At 36.6% G+C, this 25,295-nt stretch overlaps 1 protein-coding gene across 7 annotated transcripts; it reads right to left on the bottom strand.

Annotated features, from left to right (window-relative positions):
• Positions 1-1,058: 1,058 nt before the first annotated feature.
• LOC103707094 (general transcription and DNA repair factor IIH subunit TFB1-1-like) lies at positions 1,059-25,295 on the bottom strand. Of its 7 annotated transcripts, none has more exons than XM_008791456.5 (20): positions 24,926-25,295; positions 24,497-24,575; positions 21,989-22,053; positions 21,712-21,775; positions 19,250-19,394; positions 15,739-15,814; positions 15,531-15,626; positions 15,235-15,279; positions 13,003-13,059; positions 12,759-12,914; positions 12,551-12,616; positions 11,157-11,280; positions 7,993-8,049; positions 7,756-7,883; positions 7,484-7,675; positions 5,572-5,685; positions 5,220-5,297; positions 3,826-3,873; positions 3,246-3,314; positions 1,059-1,490 (listed from the first exon to the last, which is right to left on the bottom strand). In XM_008791456.5, the coding sequence occupies exons 1-20, from the start codon at positions 24,998-25,000 to the stop codon at positions 1,401-1,403; spliced, it is 1,824 nt and encodes a 607-aa protein (XP_008789678.1). In that variant the 5' UTR covers positions 25,001-25,295; the 3' UTR covers positions 1,059-1,400. The 7 variants fall into 7 exon arrangements, with proteins under 7 accessions (XP_008789678.1, XP_008789679.1, XP_088563506.1 ...); XM_008791457.4 differs by having other exon boundaries at positions 7,756-7,880; positions 24,926-25,255; XM_088707380.1 differs by lacking the exon at positions 1,059-1,490 and adding an exon at positions 22,384-22,480 and having other exon boundaries at positions 2,986-3,314; positions 24,926-25,250.

The following is a 25,295-nucleotide window of genomic DNA, read 5'->3' as shown; positions in this document are numbered from 1 at the left end:
CCGCGAGCAAGACGCAACATTTCAGACCTAAAGCTCCGACTAAATTCAAAGATTTTAACTAGTAAGCGACTATCCTACACTTACTTTTTCCTAGCATTTATTGGATACATTTGCTTCGTACAAACCAGATCATTCATTGCTTTGATACTTGGGAGGTTAATTTGACTTTAAATGACTAATCCGCCCTTAATTCTCGCGTACTGATTTTGAAAACAATCAATCTTTACCATTTATGAAGGGAACAATACACAAGCTATGGATGTCCGCCAAAGCTCAGTTATCTGAAAGATACAATACTCAAAGGTCCGTTGAAATATTTTCTCCTTTTCTTTTTTGAGCAACTGACGTATTTTCTGCTTCAGCATATATATGAGACGATGTGCAAGGATTTCCCCCACAGTTCCTAAAGGAAATTACAAAGCTGGTCTATTGGAAGTCTTCTTCTTTTTTTTCTTCCTTTTTTTTGTGAGTGCCCAAACCAGGATTGAAACAGGCAGCCTGTCTCGCACATTTTAAATTCAGTCCAACCAACTGAGAAGACAATTGACAAACATCCTGATCCTTGGGGATTAATTCTGGAGTAACAGTTTACAGAGCCCATTACATGGGCCAACACTTGCCGTTCAGAAATCCTTTTTCGTTTCCTCCTTTTCTGAGAACTAGCAGCTAGATATCAAGCCCCCAGGGGGTTATCCCGAGTTCAAGTTCTACAACCTCATTCCGGCTGACCATGTCAAAAAGAACCTGTAACCTAACAGCTGAATATTTACCAAACTCCACGCCATAAACTTGCTTCCAATCTTTTTTCCTAATACAAAACGTAGGAAAAGAGGGCAGCTTGGATGCTGAATCAGCAGCTTCGTGCTTATTTATAATCATAAATAATCTCGCACAAAACCCTGCAGACATGCTATTACTCATCCAGTCAAAATGTGATAGCCCAGAAGAAGTTCCACGTAACAATTTATGCCGCTAATGGATGCTCGAGTCCAAATAAACTATATCAGATATCAATATATATGATTTGATGACGAGAACCATATTTGTGATATGTAAAATTCACATGAAAACAGCACTGCCGCACATTTGGGCCCGTTTGAATAAATGAATAAAAGGCTACATAAATACAGTATTTTTCTGTATGGCATAAAGATTACACAGGTAAAGTCCCTGTAACAAGATCATATGAACTTGAAATATAGACTTCCAAATGAGAAAGATGAAAGCTCATGACCTTGAAATACATATGAAAAGCCCGATACATGCTTGGAATGAAGTCTCGAGACAGATGAGAAGCATGCAGGCATGCCAGCTCTAGCATTGAAAATTTGGTGAAGAAACAACTTTATCAACATCAAAATTTAATTACATGTACACATAATATCATAAAATTGCAAGCTTTATTGGACAAATCCATTTGGTTTACTGACACCTTTATTATACTGCTTCTGCTGTTCTGTGTCATAGTGAGCAAAGGCAGCATCCAAGGCCTGAAACATGGGAGTAAAAGACATAAGCTTTGCAGGTCTTGAGTTGGATGGGGAGTTCACTGGGCATGTAAATTAAATGACAATCATCCAGGAAAAGACAGATAAGAAGAAAAAGTCACCCAGGTTGCAGATCCCGGTACATGAACAAGCTCAAAAAATGTACTATGTGAATTCAACACGAAGAAGTCAATCTAAATAATATTGTTATTGAGAATGGTAGAAAAATATTGATGTTTTGGGCATGTAAGCTTGTTAGGTTGATATTATTAATGCTGCATTTGAAATCCTAAAAATGCTACTTGAATGATCTTTGATACCACTTGACTGCTAACATGATATGCACAAATTCAACATGCATCAAGTCTAATAATAAACTCAACTATCGGAGGATGAAAACACCGTAGAAACCTAAATGTGCATATCATATTCACAATAAGGTCTGTACACCATTTGATCATGTTTTCTTAAGGGCCTGTTTCAGTGATCCAAGGATAACTCCCACAAGAGGTGTTGTCAGCAGAGGCAAGGTGGCTGGGGAAAGAAATAGGAGAATCAGGGAAGCTGATGAATTTCAATCCCAATACATTAGATACCAAAATCAAGCTATAAAGGTAGATTTCGGTATCCAAAAAATATTGGACTATGAGATAAATAATCTTCCCACAACCCTGTCAAATTGTCCTGTGACCCACAGTCTCTCCTTGCCTAACTCTGACCTTGTGAGAGTTATCTGGAAGCCTGGCAACAAGGTGTCAGAAGAGGCCTTAAAGATTTATTGTTTCAGAAGATCCATATATCTCATGCTGAACTTGCTGGCTAGAGTCATTGAGTTGATTTAACCCCATGGAGGAAAGTGCCAAGCTTTTTGTTTACAATTTCTTGCACATAATAATCAACCGCCTGCCAGTTGCCCTAAATAGACTCAATGAGTTCTGCAAAACTTTAATGGTAATAATCATTAGCGAATGTCTCCGAACATGATTCTACGAATTCTCAAACAACACAAAAAAAATGATCTAATGGTCAGCTTAGAGAATAAACATTTAAATATGATTGCGGAGGCTAAACAAATAAACAGATGTCATGTTAGCAAAGACCACAGATGAGGATTACTTGCTTAGATCCATATGGTTTTATGTCTCTGTTCAAACTCTAACCAGAAACTAAGGTTGGTTTCAGAGTTGTGGATGAAATTGACATACAATACTATATTTAATGCATATGGGTAAATTATATATTTTTATCATATATTTGTTTATCAGTTAAAATTCTGGGAGGTAATTTTTCTGATCATACTCGTAGTTTGCAAGTCTTGAGCAAACTGGAAGCATTTGGAATTTTGGATGTTCCATTACCAAAGCTCGAAAGAAAGACACAAGTTTTTCAGTTTTCAGACTTTTGGAGATCTTTGAGAGATCCGCAAGGTGAAAAAGAGAAAATGAGTCTGTGGAGTGAATATTAGCTCTAAGATCCATATGAAGTTTCAAAACCCAAGTAATCCCGAATCTGTTTCTTAACTTAAAAAACCCTACTATTTTTCTTTTGGAACAATCATCTTCTAAACTCTCAATTGACTAAACCAATGGGCTCTAATACATCACTTTCCTAAATAAAAATAAAGCTGGTATATTCTTAGTCCTTTATCCCAGTATGTATGTATGCATGCATGCACATGTGTGTATGTATTCTGTATGTATATATGTATATGCAAGTATGTACCATAATATGCGCATATAGAAATAGGCACAAGACTACCTGGAGCATGGGCTGAACAAGGCGAGAAACTTGATGCCGGAAATCTGACTGAACAGATTCCTTTGTCTCCTGAAAGTTTAAGAGATTGGAGACAGTTACATACTACAAATATTGTTCAAAACTTCCTTGAGACTTCATATATACTAGCAATGATATAAACCCAGAAGAGAAAAAATTAGAGTTTGACATGCAATACTATAGTTCAGCATAATATGGTGCTCAGCAGACTCTCATATTTCAACTGGATTTTCCAGTGTCATTGGTTTGCAGTAAACTTGGGAAGCAAGTAAAAAGAAAGAGAGAAAGGAAGTTGACTTGCATTTAATCTCTAAATCCAACAACAATAATTTTCCATTCATGACACTTCAAAAGGACAACCCACCAATAGCAGAAAAATAATAAAACATAAGACTGGAAACTAGAACACCCCCATCAGATTGTAACAAGGCAATAGACTTCATCCAAGCTAGGATAGCAAAGCCATGATACATGTGCCAAAAAAGTGGAAAGAACTACCTCAGTAAGTAAGTTAAAAAAAAAACACAAATTACTTCTTGGATTAGAAGAAACAAGGGCATACCTGTAGCTTATGATAGATCTGTGTCATAGCATCCTTCAATCTTAAAACCTGTTGCAAATGCAAGGAAACCAACAAAGAAGGTGAAGACATCACGAGAATTACATATACAAACACCAGTTAGTATGCAATTGAAAACTGCTAACTGAAGAGGGTTTCTATGGCATGAAACCAGAAAAGAAATGCATGATGGTATCTATATTTCAATCTAGCTCTTTTATTTAAAATATTCTCCTTTGAAACAAATCCAAATCCCTATAATCTTTAATCTCTCCTTGACTAGTTGAAGGGTTGCAACTTGGTTGGTTGGGCAAAAATCTGTCACTAATAATGCAGGACTCCCGGCCAAAAACAAAATAAATTGCCCTAATATTTTCTTTTACATTTTTTTCTTATCACTCAAGAGGTGAAATCTTCCCTGCAATCATTAAGCTGTTAGTCATATATGAAACATTTCCATCTTTCTCCGTCCTTTTCATAATAAATAAAACCAAGCTAACAAATAAAGTATGCTCAAGTACTACATTGTTGCTTAACTAGAGCTGCAACTCTGACCACATACATCCACTAAACTCGCAATGTTTACTCTCTTAAGTCTCTTTAGATTATGCTAATTCCAGTCTAGCATTTATCCCTTCTGTGGCCTTGCTAATTACTCCATAGCAATTAGCATAAACAAATAACAAAGAAATAATGACATCCAATAACAATCAATGCATCTATAATTGGTATTTTACAAAAAAGTAAGATTAGCAAACCCCAAATATGAGCCTCCTCTCACCAAGAATGCATCTGAAAAAAAAAAACTCTCCACACTTGAAGTTGCTGCTCCTCCAAGAATATAAGAAGCGTATTAATATACAATTTAACATGTGTTTTCTCATTCCCTAACAAATAAACTCTTGCCATTTTAAATTATTTTTTAACATATAAATAATATTTGCTTGACTATCCTCTCTTGTTAACATTTGGAGTTCTCCCCAAGTGTTCATATTCCTTCATTCGTCGTTCTCTAACCTTCAAGGTCTAAAAATAAAGATTCAATAACCAAATCAATCATGTTTGTTCCATTATCTTCCCGAAATCCATTTGCATCTAAACTGATTGTTAAATACGTAAGCCTGGAAACATGCATTGGCTTGCTCGCATATTAAAATACATTCCTTGTAAGATAATATAAAAGGAAAGCCACTGAGAACATGACTAGAAGCATGCATGAAGAATTACTACTCCACTGACATTTTTATTCATTGTACCAATTCATTTTTTCAGGAAGAAACAGACTCTTGTCATAATAGAGTTAGTTGGGAAACAAAAAGCTGGCCAGGTAAAAGTATCCACCTTCCCAGGGCCCATATAATATCATGAGAACGTCTTGCAAAACCAAGAAATATTACCTTATTATAAAGGTATGTGGTTGTAATAGGATATGATGACCAGAAATGCCGTAGCAACTCCTGAATTGATGTCCAGTGCTGAAACAAATAACAGTCATAAGAGCAGTTTCATCTATTCTAACAATATGGAGACAAGCAGCATTACTTCCTCTGCAGTTAAAAAAAGAATAGGCAAAAGATTTCACTTTTTCTATGTGAAATAGTGCAGGATATGCAATTAATTTGACGGAATAAGAAAGTAATTTATCAGATCAATGATTAAGTTCGAAAGAGATTTCTATTTTCAAGAGATGTGCAAATGCTAGCATGTGATAATGTGCAGCAACTCTTCGAGAGTCAAGAGGCAACTCACATGCATAAGTTCATCTTTAGTCCTGTTTGGCAGCCTGTCCAGGACACTCTCCTGAGGGTTCTTTCCAAGATGATATTTGGTACTTGAAAGATACTGATTCAACCCATTAAGAACCTAGCTCATACCAGTGAGGTGGTTAGGTTTTCCTGCTCCATGCAATTATAATAACTGATGAATATTAAGCCAAATGAAGCAGTAATACAAGCAGACCATCTTACTGGGGATAAATAAAATAACAGAACAATTGGAATCAAGATATTCATTTCTCTAATTATAGTAACTGGTTTAAATGTCTTCATTTGTTTTTCCCCCCTTTGACCAAAATCATCATTTTACATATCATGCTACATATAACATATAAGAACCAGACAACCAGCATAGATTTACTTAGCCTTTCGCATCATAGACCATGGCTGAACTGCATGTAAGAGAGAAACTGTAAAACTACTAAAACCATATTCTCGAGAGAGACTAAATGATTTGGATGGAATTAGTTATATCTACCTAACAATGACAAGGCACAACAGCTACCACAACACCAATGTCATTTTTCTTTCAGGTATTTCCAATATCATCCACGTAGTTGAGCAAGCTACTTGAAATTCATTCAAGTTTATACATCAAGAAGCTGCTAAATTAATCAGTATTGCTAAAGAAAGAGAATGCAAGTTGAAGAATCTTTTGAGACCTAATTTTTACATTAGAAGATAACAGTATTCCATGTCAAAAATTATCAGTGTCTAGAAAGGTACACAAGTAAAGTATAAGAAGTTAGCATTTTGACATATCCCTTTATGATGTTTCCAAATCTGCTTTGCCTACAATGAACAGAAAAAACTGTACTATATTCTAAAAGAAATGAACCATTATACGGTACAACTTTGTTTTTCATAACTGACCTAACTAGTCTCCACTTCACAGACAACACACACTCAGGGAAGAGACCATCTAGCTGGGTCATCTAAATGGTTTGTTTAAACAATAAAAAATCTATATAAACATAGATAACAAGGCCCATTGTCACCATTATTTAAAGGATATTTTTGCAAAAATGGTCACTCACATTTTCAGATTTGTAGAAATAGTTATATTTATTTCTTCTTGTAGCATTGGTCGTTTTCAATTTTCCTAACCAAAATGCTCCCTGGCCCCATAAACATGAATAATGGGCATCCAGCAATCAAATTTTACACTCTAGGTACATTTTTTTAGTAAGATTTTGTGCACCCTGGAGGTGCACAAAACTAATCCACAGATTGTGGGTGTTGATGAATCTGTGCACAATCTAGATTTGCATCGCACTTATAATGCACCAGTCCGCCTAAGTGTTAACGTCACAAATTGTCCGCTTGCTTATTTTTGTGCATAACATAGTTTCCAGAAATTCAAATCTTTTTGAGTTTAGTAAAGCGGATTTCTCCCGTTACTCTATCCAAATCAGGTTTTGGTAAGATGAAGAAGAAAAAGTGCAAATAGTTATTTTGGATGTGAACAGCTTATTAAATACTTAGCTTAAAGTTGGTATTTATGTGCACAAAATAGTTTAATGTATGTAACTAGTTATTTTGGATGTGAGAAGCCTATTAAATACCAACCCAAATTTGAGCACTAGTTAGTCTGGATGTGTGCACTGCATAACAAGTTCACAAATCCACTTGAATTTGTGCATCACATTATATGGGACCAGGGTAAATATAGTTAGAAACTTAGAATTTGAAAAATGGCGGATGCTGCAAAAAGAAATGGAAATCGCCATTTATGCAAATCTAAAAATTTAAGTAGCCATTTATGCAAAATATCCTATTTAAAGCCATCATACAAAAATTTGTTTGCCAAATTCAGTCTATTGTTATTATACAAAGAATTTCGAAAAACAAAATTTATAATTCACTGTTAATGCAGATAAATTTACCTTGAGAGCTGCTTCAGGTTGAACAACTGGATTATTCAACCCTCGGACTTTCACCTCAGAAATCTGCTCCATCAAATAAATGTATGCCTCCTCAGTGCTTAGGCTGCAATCAATGGGTTTGATTCTAGCGTCAGTATCTCCTAAAGCTTTGAGAGCATTGGCTTGTTGTGAATCAAAGTACTCCCGTGGATCCTGATGAAATAACATAATAAAGAACCTGTTAGTTAATGGGGTAACAAACACTGCATCATATCACAACAATCCATTGACACCTTGATGCAGAGTGGTGCATATGGGAGGCTATGGGGAGCCTGGAGATCCTCAATCTCAGTCATTCGAGAAACCCTCTTCAATCGTTCTTGGTTTGTCTTCTCATCTGAGGTTTCAGCAGACGACTCTGCTGCAGAACATTTATAGAACCAAGATAGAAACAATACCTAGTTAAGTTTGGTAACAAGTGAGATAAACACAGGGATGCACAAAAGATGAAAAGAAATATCATTTCTAACCCTGTTTAGACCTTGCAAGTGCTTCAGCTACTGTCCGTGTGTCTCCCAACTCCACATCTGCATCCAAAAATGAAAATACGGTGACAATTATAGTTTGATAATGGCAAATTTCTGACCTTACAGAATGGGAAAAGTTCAAAATATAATCATATCAAAACTAATGCATCAGAATAAATATAACAATAATGCAGTCAAAGAAAGCAATCACAAACTGGTTTTATCATGGGCATAAGCTACATGTGACCAACTATATAGAACAATTCCAGGTCCAGTTTTCTTAATGGCTGTCATCTATGTAGCACCCAGCCCCATCCCTTCTACAATACTCAAGGAAAAGATGATCAAGTAAAGGTCATGTGTGGCATGAGTGCCAAAAAATTGTGGATAGACATTCAGGCATCTGCATGATAAGCTGTGCAAGTTGTAGCATGAGTTTTCACTCAAATCAGTCATCAATACCCATCAAAATTTTAAGCATTTAAACACAGACTCTAAACACTCTGTTACATGAGATTGACTGTCCACTTCATATGCAATGTCACGATTACACATTTTTTTTATCATTTGCATCAAAAATAGATAGCTAACTAAAGGAATACGGACCCTAATTGCCAGCAAATAGCATAGGAATGCACCAATTACTATGTAACTGGTGAATAAAGTCATGAATTATTCTACATTGTCCAAGGCAGAAAGTTTATATGTAATCAAAATAAATATGGGAATTCGACCCTCAAGATACTCACTCAACTGCAAGTGATGTTTATAATGAGTAAAGCTGTAGTTTCCTAAACATACAGAATTAAGTTAATTTAGGATTGCTCAAATACACTTCTTGGATGATAAACTGACTGGGAAAACAAACAAACATAAGATAACAAGTAAATAAATTCAAAAAATTTTAATGTTATTCATGGACAAGATATAAAGAAAGAAATAGTTGAAATTGATAGCCAAGACATATCATTAATCAAGAAAATTTCGCATATAAACAGATAACAGCTTGTCATTTTGTACTGGGTGGACTTCAGCCCTCCTTTCCCCTCAAAAACAGCTCACTATTTCATAAATATGGTTAAAGAAGCAAAAGACAAGCTTAACAGGACCTTGTACCTTGATCTTGCAAACAAGGAATAGATTGGAAAAAGAAAATTGAATATATGTTCAATCAAAAAAAAAAAAACTAACGGTGAGACAGAATTGGATAAATGAAATGGTGCGGATGAAAAAGAGAGCAAAGCAGAATCCACAACAGTGTAATTGAAACACTTTTTCTCTATTGTGCCATCATGTTGAAGGGCAGACCAGCAAAAAAGGAAGTGGGGAAACATGAAATGATATACAGTGTGAGAGAGCAGTAGATCATAAAAAGCCAAAGAGCACTCAAAGAATTTAACAAAACCAACAACATACTGGAGGATAAACATTATGAGCATTGCCATGGTCTTGATGACATTTCCTTCATTAACAAATACCACCAAAGCCAACAGACTTTATCCCAGAAATCCAATACTTCTCAGAGCATAATGCCATTTTCAGGATTCATAAAACTGAAATGCCACCATTTTACATAAGAATATCTGTGTGTGTGTGCGCGCGCATATAAAAATAAGCTTTGTTTAACAGCATTACAAATGCAACCCATCAAAAAGCTACAGTGGCGGGAGATATGTAGGTACATTCTCACTGCCTGGCCAACACCAAGTGGCTGATTGGCGATGGATGCAATGTCGATGTTGTGGAGGACCCTTGGGGGGATACTCTTCTGGTGAGACTCTGGCCGATCATGGTCAACATTGAAGCCATGGACGGTCTGCGAGTTCGCGATCCCCTCAGCCCTGACGGGGTAGGCTGGGACACCAACCGAATTGGCCATCTATTTGGTGAGCACCTCGCAGAGAGAGTTCAGTCATTGGCAGTTCCGAGGAGTGCTGGTCCGGATGTGAGGGTTTGGAACACGTCCTGTAGCCCCAGGATCAGAGTGAGAGACATTTACGCCTTCTTCAGTGTAAGCAACAATCGAGGCAGCATTGCGCCTGGATTTGAAGGTTCGGTCTTCACCCAAGGGTTGCTCTGTTTTTTTGGAAGGTGGTTTGGGGTCGACTACCGACAAAATTTGTCCTGAGCAGGTGTGGACTGAGCATCCAGCCGCACTACCCTAAGTGCCAAGTGGAGGAGTCTGTGGACCACATTTTGTTTCAATGCGATCAAGCTATGAGAGCTTGGAGGCTTGTTGATATCCCGTCGGATATTCAGTACCAGTCCGTCCCCTTCACCTATGCTCAAACGGTGGGCCGCCACTCCTCAGACCCGGCATGTGGCCATTAGGAAAACTTACTTTGTTTACCATATTTGGCTGGCCAGAAATGCCTGGACCTTTGGAAAAAACAGTCCTACATCTCGATTCATTGTGGAGCGAGCCTGTGTGCAGGCTGCGGAGATTATCCATGCAGGTCCATCAAACGGACCTTTGACAGCTCGAGACATATGGGGCTCTACATCTGCTCCTGTAACGTCACGGACGGTGTTTATCACCTGGGAGCCCCCACCCCCGAGTTTTCTCAAGGTTAACTTTGATGGATGTGTTGGATAGTGGCAGAAGGGGTAGTGCAAGATTTGCGATCAAAGGCCCGGACTCTAAGGTGGTGTTAGCTGGTGGGTGCCAAATTTTCGATATTTCTATCTATGGGGCGGAGCTAAGGACAACTTGGGTTGGTCTACGTCAAGCTCGGCGCGTACTGCGGGCCAACGCAGTCCCGCTCGAAGGTAACTCGGCTACAATGATCAGCTAGGTGCAGAGGTGCACCAGTGGCATGGGTGACTGCCATCCACTACTCCAGGACATTTGAGGCATGGTAGGTGGAGACGTCGCCTTTCGGGCCAAGCATGTCTATAAGGAGGCCAATAGAGCTATGAATTAGGTAGCTTCATTTGTGACAAATCACTCTAGGAGAGTTCTCTAGATTGGTAAGGGGGAGCTGCCAAGAGCGCTCTGAGACTTATTATTTTTTGACATTTTAGATGGATTCGTACTAGACTTATATGAGTCATTCATTATAGCAAAAAAAAGCTACAAAAGATAAAATGTTAGATTTATTTGCTTTGCTAACAAACAAAAAGAAAATAGCGCATTTAATAGCGTAAACAGTGTGAACTCGTCCTACCTAATGCCCTTCCTTCAAGAACAACAGCTGCATGTCGATTAAGATCCTGTGAGAGGGTCCTCCTAGCTATGTCATTCTCAGCATCAACAGTCTCCTTACTACCATCCCGAAGAATTCCATGATCCTGCAAGTCACCATAAGAGGAGCAAAAAAGAATCCAATAAGGATAAGGCACTAAAAATACTTTAACAAATTTGTCAGGATCAACTTTTTTAATCTATAATTTAAAAGATAAATTTTGTACAAAGTTACATATCCTAATATTGAACTATCAACCAAAGGGAAGAATTGAATGAATTATTATGGAGGATATCAATCTCATTAAGTTTAAAAATCCCAACATCTATTCAATAAGTAATTGTCATGCATAATTTATTTGTTCATATTGGGTTTATATTTATGTTATACAAACATGTCATCACCAATTATATGATTTCTAACAATTACTACTTTTCTGAAGCAATAGAATGCTTTTTCTAAGTTTTCTGGATTTTAGGGTTTCAATAATTTGCTTCCTAGATCTTTCTAAAGTAACGGAGAGATACATTGATGCTAAAGATTTTACCAATGTCGTAGGTACATGCAGGCATCAAAGCATGCATATAAAATGAACAACAGATTCTTCATGTATAAGTAGATTGCAAGCATAATGCATCTTAATATCGATATACTGCTTGAGAAGGAAAAGTCTTCACAAGCATGTTGGTATGTGTCACATGACTAGTTTCTTCATGTACAAATAGATTGCAAGCATATAGTTATCTTAATATCAACATACTGTTTGAGGGAGAAAGCCCTCACAAGTGTGACAATATCTATCACATGAGTAGCACAACAAATTTCCTGAAGTTGTGGACTCATAGACATCATGATACCAAGCCATATATTATATATTAAAATAGTCAATAAAGAAAAACTACTCAAAGTATAGGTTCATGCTCAAGCTATATTTTCTCTCTTTTTTCCCACCATAATTTTGAAACGCCGATAATTTTTCTTTTCAATTCATTATTGAAAAAGATCCTGAGATAATATAAAACAATACACTGGGGACTTCCGAACCACAAATATGAATACAACGACCAAGCTGTAAATCGATACAAGAAACATCAACTTAGGATGAAAACTGCCTAATAAGGAAAGCAAAGAACCATAAATCTTTAATTTTACCATCCAAAAAGTTGATGTCGCATGTGATATACACTATGATAGAAAATAGATAGAAAGGTACTCCAAGGTTCCATACTTCATCACAGAAAGAAAAAAAAAACATTGTTCCAAAACTATCAAAATAATACATAACATGAATTGCTCAGCTTCTCAAAAGCATACAATGAACATCACAGCATCATCTAAGAATAGAATAAAAAAATGAACACAGATCATTTACATACAGGAAGATGAATGTAGTCATCCCCTAAATCAGCTTCCATATCTAATGTTGGATCGACCCGTCTAATCTGCAGACAAGAAGAATGCCAGGAAAAAGAAGGATACATGCATAAGAAAGGTTCATATTGACCTGCAATATAACAGCTGTTGCACTAGAAAAACACACATATGAATGTGACTACATATGTCCAGATGCTGTAAGGCAAGTACCTTACGGCGGGCTTCATTTGCCAATATGTCATCATTCTTTAGAAATACAGCAAGTTCCTCATCCTCAGCTGCTTCCGCTGCAGCAACCACAGAATTTTTTGTCCTGTGAAGGTATTCTGCTCTACAATATTTTGTCCAGAAATCCTTTTCTGTCATCTGGATGTTTCAACAAAATGATAACAAAATATAAGAGAAAGAACAAGATATCTTCAAGATTAGCATGCTTTAAAATCAGTATCATTACTTTGCTTGGGACGAAATTCAGAAATGCCCAATGAACAGCAGGCTTTTCAGCAAAAATCTGCAAGATATTTTCAAAATTAGAAATGAATTGTTCAAAAAGTACATTCAACAAACTTACAATGAATTAATCAACACCAACCAACATATAACTGATGATACGTAAAAGAATAGTCCAACATCACTCTAATGCAAGCTGCTACCCTCTCTCCCTCCCTTCCCTCCCATCCATGTGCGTGCATGCACATAAGTGTGAAGTTGTAAGTTCATTAACCAGATAGCATGTAACAAATGCATAAGAACCAAAACATGATTATCACAAAACATGTGGTGGCATTGTTCCCAAGTCCCATCTCCATGCACCATGATTATCACAAAACATGAGCCACTAGCTAAATCACAGACTGCCATAAGAGAAGAAGTAATCTGAGGCTCCCTCATTGTCATAGGCCAATCCATGGGATCAAAAAGCAAACTTACATATTAAAACTTAAGTAAATAGCTTATCAGCTTTGTTTGATGAGATAAGTGGCAGCTTAAAAGCTAATGAGGTAGTTGGTGCTAAGGTTTTAAGTCCCGGCAGGATAGGGGCCATCCTAGCCGTCTCATCCCGTTCCTATAAGAAAATGGGACTGGGATAGGATCGGGACTCCGAAACCCATCCATGCAAGGAGAGAAGCTGAAAGAGGAAAGAAAGAAAGGAAGAAAAAATGAAGAAAAGGAAAAGGTGAAAGGAAAGAAAGAAACGAAGCGCGAAGAAAAAGAAAGAAAGGAAAGGAGGAAGAAAGGAAAGAGAAAGAAGAAGAAAAAAGGAAAAAAAAGAAATAAACAAAGGGATAAGAAAAAGAAAAAAAAAGTAGAAGAAAAAGAAAGGAAGGAAAGAAAGAAGAAAAAGAAAAAAAGAAAAGAAAGAAGGGGAGAGAGACGGAGGATATCTACCAGGATGCATGACCGAAACTACCACTGGGATGGGATGGGATAGCAAGGTGTCCCGTTCCATAGAGAAACCAGGACATCCTTGTCCCACAGATTTAAAACCTTGGTTGGTGCAATGTATGGTTCAAAATCTCAGTATTGAACCCTATACCAATACTATGTTGGTACAGTATTGGTATGCCTGGTACAAGAATTGGTTCAGCATACAGATATTCGGTACACCCCCCTCGTACTAAGTATCGGTTTGTTACCAGTATGATATGATATGCCCGATATGGATGGTATACACTGGTACTGCAAACCTTAGTGCAACATGGTTTTGATGAAAGCTAGTGAATCTTAGGAAAAAGTAAGAGAATGCTGAACAAAAGTTTGCCATATGAATAAATTTGTATAAGTTGAAGATGCACATGAGGAATGTTATGGTGAATACAAGTCTCTAGTCTTACACCATCACAAGCAGACGACAAAGATAAACTACATTTTCTTTTGGCAATATGAAATTACACAATTACCTCTATAGCATCATGTGTATCATAAAGTTGGGTAGTGAACAATCTCTGTTATCTTACACCTAGATCATTTAAATAGAACTATTGTCAAATGACCATTCGTCCACCCGATATTCAAGCTCTAAGTAAAAAAAACAAGACAATCAAATGCTACTCACCCCTATGTTTCAGGGTCCTGAAATTATGGAGATGAATTATTTTCTTCTCCAGTTCAAGCAGAACTTACTATTTATGAAATTTGTTCCTACCAATTTAACATTGGCTAGCCCCAAAGAAAAGTTTCCTTCGAGTAATGTTTTTATTAAGATTTTTTAAAAATAATATTAAAAATTTAAATGAGATGGCATAATACCAAATACTTAACTTCTCAACTTTTTAAGCATAAGCAGGTCAAGGTTAGAACAAATACATCCCAGGCATGCAGGTAAGTAATATATACAGAGTTGGGCTTTATATAAAATCCATTAAAAGTCTTTTCTTTTTGTATAAAGGGAAGGAAACCTGTGCAGATATTTCCATTACAAGCTTTAAAATTAAAAAACGACCATGTGAATTAATATCATGTCTTAACACACTTGTACAGGTGCAGCTCCAGCAGCAAGACAGCATTACAGCACCAAAGTTGTCTAAACATAATATAAAAAATTATAAGATCATCCAAAAATTCCTACTATTTTTCTTTTTTTCTTTCCATTTTTCTCATTTTTTTCGAATAATGGAACCTTAAATGCTAAGGCAAGTGCATAGATGAAACAATAGTACAACCACTACTACACTAACACAGATACCTGGTGAATGATCTCTGGGGTAAGGCTAAAGGTGACTTTGTTGGTCTGCAAAGGAATGTGAGCAATGAAAGTCAAAAACCTTCCATAACATGTAAATACAGAATCAAACAAAAAATGAGAACAGACAAAAAGTTTGAAACAAATCCTAGTATGTATTGAAATATATTGAAGAATCTTTTTTTTTTCCTCTTACAGCAGTTAATTGCAGTGAAAGCAGCAGTATCCTAGATTACATTGATGGTAAAAACAATATAACTAGGATTAAGAGTAACTCGAACACAGGATCCATATCATACCCGACCATCAGTCGATGGCCTAACATCTGCAAGCATAGCACTTTTGAATCCTGCTTGCTGCTTTGATGTTCTCTGCGCATCATCATCAAGTAAACTCTGCATCAAAAACAAACCCAAAGAAAATTTTACTAGGATTTGCATCAAAAGTGGAGGATAAAGAAATGCTTATGCCAAAAATATCTAAATATAAGTTGAACAAAATGTTGACCTTTCTTGTTGCCCAAAACTCAGATTCCGTTAACACACCACCAATGACAAACTGCTTGTGTAGTTTCTGCAATTCACTACAGAAATTACCTTTCAGTTCAGTAATTTGCAAAATTAAGATACTTAAAAACTGCAAAAATCAGCAACTGACTCCTTACAAAGCTCTGAAGTCCACACAGCAAATTCACACAAAGCCCTTGGATCTCAGTTTCAAATTCATATACCAATGTTGACTCTAATTATTTAAAATGAAACTACAGCAACCAAGAATTGCTAGTTGCCATAGTTTTTATTTTAAAGTTGCTCCAGAACTTCCAAAAGTTATAAACTTGGAAGCATTAACATTTCAAAGACACTGTCATTGTATAAGAACCTAATCATAACCATGAATCCATGTCCCATTTATTTGGGGTCAGCTACAATGCAGCACCACCAAAATGTCTTCTACTCTATATGCTCTTGAGAAAACCACAGCAAGGAGAAAAATCAGAAAATAAAAGATAGATATAAAATCATCTGTTTCCTACATTATCAATCTGTGCTGCCAACAATCAACATAATATTGTGGATAGCAAGCAGTCAAACTCGAACAGAAATTAATTGTTCTTTTATAAAGACTCATATTACTGAACCAAAAAAAAGGCATTTTCCAGATCATTAGCTTAAAGACAAACCCTTCATTCTTTTTCCTCCAATCTGTCAACCCACTGTGTCTAAAAAGAAAAGTTATATAACGTACCACTAGATTCATCAACCAGAATTCTCGCTTAATAAGATATATTGCTACTGAAAATCCACCTCTGGATTCCCACCAAAAAGACAAGCAGAAGCCTAATCTTCCCCAATTTTAGTTGGAAAAAGCATGGGTAAAGAGTTCAATTACTTCTGGTGCATATATCGAGCCAAAATCTCAGTCCATTTCCCTTACCAATCCTTAATCTCATCCTCATCCAAAAGAAAAGAATTAATCACTCTTACAATCTCCTTTCGAATTCCAGAAGCAGATCCCACTGGTCGCTACATGGTTTTCCCATTAAAACCTATTTCCATAGCCATCTTCTAAAGCCCCCTTATACTAACTGCATTACCTTCCAAGGCACCAGATGTACCCACTAATCTCCAACGAAACCACTCCGCCAGAAAATTCCAATACAGCAACTTAGTTTATCTTTAGTCAATGGGAGCTCAAATGCTTAGAGGTTTCTTGCAACACTAATACTAGTAGTAAGATGACTCTCATGAGTAAGAAATTCAAATGAAGCGGAGTTTACCAATCCACATGATATGGCTTTAAAGCGTTGGTGTGAAGCATGAGAGCATGAGCGAGCTCAGTCTTTCGCTACTCATGTGACCCTGTGTCATGGCTTTAAGAAGGGCCTAAAGTGCATGATGATTCAATATCTGAAATATATAACAAGGCCTTCTCTTGCTGTCGTCTTTCTTTCTCTCTCCTATTGACTTCGTGTCTGTCCGTATCATTAAGCTGGTCAACACCAGCTGAATGCTTGAAAATAGAGGGCTAACCAACGACCCCCTAATCAACTTTTCTCCATATTAAACCTCATCCAACTCGCTCATTTAAAACACAAAAGGACAAGATGAAATTTCACAATTTTATAGATAACCATTACAATAGGATGACAACCCATATTTAGTTGCCAAATAATTACACATCCAAGTCAAACAATATACCATCTTCCATCTCCATCCATGAGGACTGCAAATCCAACCGGTCAGAAACTTCAATGACGACTCCAGTAACAAGTTTCAATAATTGGCAAAAGTGGGAATCTATTTCAGTCTATTACAATGATAAAGAAAAGGTCAACCAATATAACAGTGGAGAGATCACACTTATCACAAGTATTTGGCATGTTATAATATTTCATGTTTTAAGAAAGATAGGAGAATTATATATATAATGTGAATCTTCCCGTACTTTAGAATGCATATAATAAATCCTTCATTTTGCATTTGGGAAAATCAGTTTTCACATTAACAGTATCCTGTCCTATTTAATCTGTACCGCATAAATACCTATTTTTCACTTTTGTATCATCGCACTGATAATTGATTTAGAATAATGGAAAAGTGTGTATAAACAGATGTTTCTCAATTGGGTAAAACTCCCATAAAGTTAAGACCAATCTTGAGTTATAGACAGTAAGAGCAAACAAATAAAGTGAAAATGTGGAAGCAACATGACATAATCACATAAAATCTAGAACACAACTTACACAAATACACACACTACACATCAAATTCTAAGCTCTAGGCTCAAAAATTTAGTGAACTTTAGCTTTAGGACATTAAATGAAAAAAGGAATGCATAAGGACTTAAACATGCATGAGTCACTATCAAATGCATACTTTACAATCTTCCACCGGTTAAACAATGAATAATCCTCCATTGCAGGCCACACACATATTGGAATACATAAAATGTTCCATGTGTGGCTCCTCCCATTTTGGAGTAGTCAATAATTTGTTCCAAGTCAAAAGTCTAGTTAAAGAGTATTTATTACGTATGAAAACTTGGAGGTTGTTTAGCATCAATTACATTTGATAAATGTGGAATGTCTTTTCTTAAGAGTTTCTGTGTCTATTAATTAAGCTTCAAGCATGTGTTTCCTAGAGTCTATTGAAGTAATTGTGGTGTCTTCTAGAAAATTGAGATGTATTATTGTCATGCTTCAACGTCAGATGCCTCCATGCCTGGCGACCCAACAGAACAAGTCAAAGTGTGTCTGGGGGCACGCCTATAATCCCTAAGAGAAGCCGCCTGAGAAAAAGGCTATCTTAGGCAAAGGGAAAAGGGAAAAGAAGAAAGTGGTGCTCGAATAAAGGAAAAGAAAATAATCGTGAATTGTCTAGAATAAAAAAGAGTCATGTAGTGCCTATACAGAGTCATATGGTAGAGAATGAATGGAGAATGAAAAATTGGTAGTTTAAGTTATTTTTGTTTGAATTTATTGGTGCATTCCGCTTGATATCTTTCATCTCTTATTTCCCCTATGTTAATATCTTCTCCCTCTTTTTTCTTAGCTCCCTATTATTTCTGGCGTCATTCCAGCTTGCTTGTCAAACCTATTTTATATATATTTCAGCAGACTAAGGAGATGTCATATGCAGGAAATACATGTCTAGCTTTATTAACTATTGATGATGTGCCAAAAAATTGAACAACCTCACTACTGTTTCAGAACATAAGCAGTAGAAAGAACAAGTATAAATAGATACATGCATTATGGAATCAAAATGATCCTAAATTGAACATAAATTAAGGGTATATCATTAATAATAAAAAAAGAGCCAAGGTCAACAACAACAGAAAGCCCATGATAATGCTTAATGGCAGGCAATATAATTAAAAGAATAAATATACTTATTGATGTTAAGATGAGACTGTAATAGGCAAAATGTAATAGGAATCAAGAAAAAAGTTTTAAAAGCAAAACAATATCCTGGTTATCAACAGAAATGACAGTACAAGTATAACCAGAGTAAGTTACCTATCCTCTCTCAACAACTTCATCCGGTGCTCCATCTCCGTGGTGCTGAGTTGTTCACCATGCATTGTAGCAGCAGGTTTTTCAGGCACTGGTTGTTCATTCTGTTTAGAGGACATCATAGCCTGAAACTTCCCTAGAACTTTTCCTGTTCAGATGCCACCAGCTACTACATAGTTAGGTAAATCAAATACATTGGACATAAAAAGGTCAATAGATATATTATTCCTAGTGTTAAAATAGTTTTCCTATACTAGCACTAATTGGCTGACCATCTGACCTAGTGAAAGCATCGTAGTTGCTCAACTCCGCATTCACAATGTGCACAAAAAGGCATGTATATCTAACAAGTGTATACATACGTGTATCAATTATCAGTTGTCTAAATTAAAAACCTACAATGCTAAAGGTTATTTACAACATTTGAAACACTTGAAAATTGAAAAAAACACAGATGTTAACATTTGAAGAACTTGAAAATAAAATTTAAAAAAAAAAAAGATGTTCAAAAGTTTCCAAGTTTCCATATTGTTTTAACACTATTCTGCTCCGCCATAGCACCTCTTTATGCATTGGGTGGGTGTAGAAACAAAAGTAGCATGTTGTCGGCAAGATACTATCTTTAATTTATTGTTTAGGATCATCCAGACCAGAAAAATTTGGTTCCTGCAGGTCTTAAGATGCTCACGATCAATGAAATGAATTCGGGAGTTATATGGTCCACTATGCATTTTGGTTCCTGCCGGTCTAAAGATGCTCTTGATCAATGAAATGGATTCTTGAATTATATGACCCACTGTGTGCTCACTGATGACTAAGGATGAAACACCCAAATGATGTAGTAGTTTGTTTTAGGCATTAAAATAGGGTAGCCCCTGATTAATGGTCTGGATTTCAATTTCATATTGATACGATACAGGCTCAAAATCTTATCAAGGAGATCATAGCTGAACTCTTTCTCCATCTATACATGTGTACATATGTGTGCATGCAGCCATGCAAGCACATGTCTACATATGTACGCACACAAAAACAAAACACAGAGCTGGAAGTTAGGCTACTAGTCTTGAGAGGACCAGGAATATGTCATCTTCTCAACTATTTTGCTTCAAATTTTCAAGAGAACATTCCTTCCACATGCACTAAAGGCATCCTAAAGGAAAATCCTTTTTGAAGCATCTAAAAAAATTCAGAGAATAGCATACTCACCTAGGGAAGCATAGTCTAACAGTAACATATATCCCAACATGAACCTGACCTAGGAAAATAGTATCCAATAACCATTCATCTCGCACTATAAACTTCAAGAAAGCAATAAATATATCAATAGGAAGAATTCTGATCAAGAGCAAACAAAGTAGGACTGAAATTCCACAACCAAAGTTAATTAGCTTAAACAATTTATGAACAAGCTTCATGTACACTGAATGTATGGGATTGGGTTACCATAAGCAAATGTCAAAGGATGAAATAATTTGTAAAATATCAAATTAATACCAGTATCTAGCATTATAGCTAATAACTTTAGCAAGATAGTAATACAAGATGGGCAATGGACAGAATAGATTCCAACAAATTAGGCTCCTAAAGAGTACTCAGCTAAAAAGAATATGCTCACTTCTAGGAAACTGACTAAATTAAGAAAATATCATCAGAATACCATTTAACGAATATTAAATTACAAATATCACATTAAAAGTTAAGGTAATGCTTTGCAAAATCATTTTACACGTGACATATTCTATTTATGGTGACAGCCATAGGTGGAAGAACATAATGATTCTATCAATACTGCTCGAAATAAGTAATATCCACATAATAAACCAAAAGAAACATAACACTATGTCACCATGAAATTACACCATGTCAGACAAAACATAAACCATTCAAAGCCTACAGTGAAACTAATTGCAATGACACTAGGGACACATCCTCAACCAGTATAGCACTATAATAAGGTTAGATCACATATGGTTCAAAATTTGGTTGAGTCCCAAGAACTCATTATTATGTCAAAGACCACAGAGAAGCATGTTGAGTTCTGCAACGTTGAACAAAATCATATGATAAGAATCATAAGATGTTAATGGTCTATAAAATTCTAATTGATCTCCACATGATACTCAAAACAGCCTGAAAGTAAAAACTACAGGATCATCATAGCAGGTTAAAGCACTCCTAACCTATCCATTCCACATCTGATTATATTGTGCAATCATTGTCCTCAACTAGTGGTAACAGTGTGAAACATGAATCAGATGAGCAACTGAATGGTGATTACATCGACAACTTAGGACTGATCTCCCTGAAGAGGGAACCAATGCTGAAGGAAAGCAACATATGCCAATATAGGGGCTCCCTCTATTTAACAAATTTTGGAATAAAAAATAAAAATAGTCGGGGACCCCATGTAGATCTCAGTTGGCAAAGATGACGAAACTATCATGCAAGAGATTGAAATTTACCTACAAAATCTCGGCAAACATTGCGGTCAGAAAATTTGTCAAACTCAAAAATGTAGCCTCCGCCCTGAAATAAATGTAAATCTATCAAGCACGCCTAATGCAACAGCAAAAGGTATAAAACATGAAATAAATTAAATTTACCAATCTATACAATATGCATGTTGCCAACATTGACAATAAATTACAAATTCTATCGTGTCTGAATCTGTCCACCAACGTTTTTGCGGCATGCAACTTTCATGAACTACGTAATTAGTGGTTAGATGATAACTAATACCTTCTCAGAATCTTGTGTAAGATTTAACAATGCTTGTTTGGAACCATCTTTGCTGAACTTGTGACCTAAAATTCAGATAAGAAAAGTAGAAGTATAATCAAATAACATAAAAGAGCCATTATAAAGAATGCCAATCACCTTTTCCTGTCCCAACATACCAAACAGAATCTCAAAGAAATAGAATTTTTCACAGACAAAGTTGGTAGTATTCATCCTATAGTCATCGAGCCATTGTTTTGAATGTCTCTTCAAAACAGGGAGAAAGATGTGAGCTCTTTCATAACATGCCATTTAATATCTAAAGATGGCAAACTCAGAAATTTAAGTGAATTCTATCGTTTCTTTGGTCAATGATCGGGTAATGTGCTTCTAGATTCAGAGACTGGTTTAAGTACCTGGAATCGTAGATTGTAGTCTGGGAAAGATCTTTACACACAAACAGAGAAAATAGGTCAAGAGATCATGTGAAACTTGAGTGAATCTGTGAACATCCTGCATCATGCCACCAGATGCTACTTAACCTTAGATCCTACATAAGTTTATGCAGAAATAAGGGTTATATTTGGTTCAGTATGCATAATCTTGGAGCCCATATAGATGCTTCAAAGAGGAGTGGTCTATTTCAAATGTGAGTTTTGAACAGAAGTGCAGCACAGTGAAGTGTAAAAAAGAAACATAAAATTTTAAATATATGGTGTAAAAGTCTGAGCACCTTCAAAAATCTGAAAAGCAGCCATCAAAAAACTCACATCAAGCATTCAAAAAATCAATAATTGAGAATTTTATATATCCACCAATCGAAAGCACATAAAGAATGAAGAAGTTTATAGATTAATCACTTCTTCAGCACTATGGCTGCAAATTCAGTAATTTTTGAAAGAATGTTTTTGATCTCTTATGTGTCTGACAATGTCAAAAGAACAAAAGCAGGTCACAGCCTTTGACATGATCAGGCTGAAATCAATCTGAATGCATTAGTCCTAAATAATTTCAGGATGGAACCAGATATTGATTTGGCCTACATAATATAAAAGCAGGAGTATTTTTATCATAACTAGTTGGACCCTGCTGAATCCTACTACTTGAAGGAAAGGACTGATTTTAACTACTTTGGCAAAACATGAGAATTTCTAACGAGATGTTAAATTCCTTGATCAACTAAAACATGCTATTTAACTGAATATTTAACCTTTCTCCCTGGACCTTAAAAAACAAAAAAATAATAATTATGGTCATTGGTTCTATATGGTATTAGGGTGAGGTTGGAGAGTGGTTGAGCGAAAAGAAAAAAGGCCTAACCACTGTTAAAGAAAAGAAAAGAAAAAAGGCTTCAGACTTCACAACTTGAACATATCCTTCACCTACCCTATTTCAAATTTATCTTCAACTACAAATCAAGTAGACGTATATTATCATTTGGAGGAGAAAAGGTGAGAAAGAGAGGAGATATCTTAACGTCGCGTAAACAAAATCCCCCATTAAACAAAACACGTTGGGAAAAAAGTGTATTACATAATGCAATCTGAAGATGATAGTCATAGATACAGCTGTATCGTGGAAATTAGTGCCATTGCATCCAATTAATTTGTATCTGCTCTTGGTAAGCATCGAAAGTTGCTTTCTTTCTTGGTTCAGTGATCGAAGGAGAGATGCATAAAAATAAAGAAGGGTTGAAACAAAAAAAAAAAACATAAAGCTGATAGAATTCAAGGAGACAATGCTAAAACCCAATTGACAAGGATCCAATTGAAAGTTCCTGTGATCCATCAGATTAGAGCTGATCAAAACCCGGGCCGGGCCGGGCTCTACAGCAGAAATTAGGCCCGATGGCTATGCCCAGGCCCGGCCCGACTGTCGGGCTTAAATTTTTGTCCAGGCCCGACCCGACAGGCCCGATTTTTTCTTTGTTTAGAATCTGAAAATGGGCCAGAATGGCCCAACAGCTTCATGGGCTCTCTAAAACTATATATATATGTGTGTGTGTGTGTGTGTGTGTGTGTGTGGTGTTTTATATATAAAACACGGGCTGGGCCAGGCTATTTTTAAAAGTTCCCAGGCCCGACCCGATTTTTGGGTCGGGCTGCTTTTTCTGCCCAGACCCGACCCATGGGCCTTTTTTTTTAAGGCCTAAGCTCGAAAAATTCCAGGCCGAGCTGGGCAGGCCAGAAAACCCTTGATCAGCTCTACATCAGATGTGTTTTTTCGGTCAATAGGAGTATAGAGGTGTGTGGATAGGGAATGCACCTATTTTCCTAGTTTTAACTCCAACATTCTGCTCTTACCATCAACAAACAGATTAAAACTGTTTGTTTGTTTGATGAATTTATTGCAATATTTTCTGTATCGTACAATTCATGTTCTTTTTTAAGGGGTGAAAAGGAAATTAACAAGTATCATTTTTAGATTGTCAAACTACATAAAGGTCCTAGAATTTAGAAAATGAAATGTATTATTGTTCAAAAAAGTTACACTTTTTTCTATAAGAGAAAAGAATAGAGCAGCCGGTACCTTTAATGCTTCTAAAATCCACATTAAGCTTCATTGCTGACCTAGGATCGTTTGGAATGAATATAATTTTTTCCTCAGACTGCAACCAAAAGGCAACATTGATCATCAGCAAAAGAGAGGATATTACTCAACCATGGCAGTCGACTCAATAACCATCAATAGAAAAGAAAACAATAAACGCGATTTATTTCAAGAAATGTCCTGATTCCAAGCACACGTATGACCAAAGTTTCCACAACAATTGATCCAGGCAAGAAGTTTCCAAATTGTTCACAAAGAAAGACAGATATCAAATACTAGTCCCAGACCAGTCAAGAATTAACAAGAACGTCAAACTAACAATCTAAAAGCAGGTCAAGAAGGAGTAGCATACAAAACAGCAAGAATTCAAGAAACAGAGGAAAGGAGCGGACTGGAGAGAAGATTCACCATCTTGAGCACTCCTGGAATCCCAGGCTCTTTGACCGTTGTTTTATATTTCGCCGCCATGTTGATCACCGCCATTCCCCCGATCAAGATGGGAATCCACGGAAACAGAGCGAGGCCGAGGAGCTAGCGAGAGCGAGACCGAGGGCTAGGCAGCGCAGATTAGGGCACGAGAGAGTCGCTGGCTTGGTGGCTTCTTCGATCGATCCGATAGCAGGGACAGAAATCAAGGGATTCGCTCCGAGAGAGGTGAGACCGGATTGGGAGAAGGGAGAAGCAGTGGGGCTTAAGGGAGAGACAGAGGATCTCCCTCCGACGTCGTCGCAGGAGAATAATGGCAGTTTGCGTGGTGGCTATATATAGAGAGGCGGCT

Source organism: Phoenix dactylifera, chromosome 11, assembly GCF_051530095.1.
Source record: "Phoenix dactylifera cultivar Ajwa chromosome 11, Ajwa_hap1_PhDact_Kaust_v1.1, whole genome shotgun sequence".
NCBI lineage: Eukaryota > Viridiplantae > Streptophyta > Magnoliopsida > Arecales > Arecaceae > Phoenix > Phoenix dactylifera.
Note: the sequence above shows the minus strand (reverse complement) of the source record. Positions and strands in the feature narration are given on the sequence as shown.

Excerpts from the sequence above, each read along its gene's own strand:
- LOC103707094 (XM_088707378.1), bottom strand. The coding sequence starts at position 25,000 with ATGGCGGTGATCAACATGGCGGCGAAATATAAAACAACGGTCAAAGAG. Across the intron at positions 15,815-19,249 it reads AAGTTGTTGAGAGAGGATAG|TGAATTGCAGAAACTACACA; the intron begins GTAACTTACTCT and ends TAATTTCTGTAG. Across the intron at positions 15,627-15,738 it reads AGTTTTGGGCAACAAGAAAG|AGTTTACTTGATGATGATGC; the intron begins GTCAACATTTTG and ends TTTTTGATGCAG.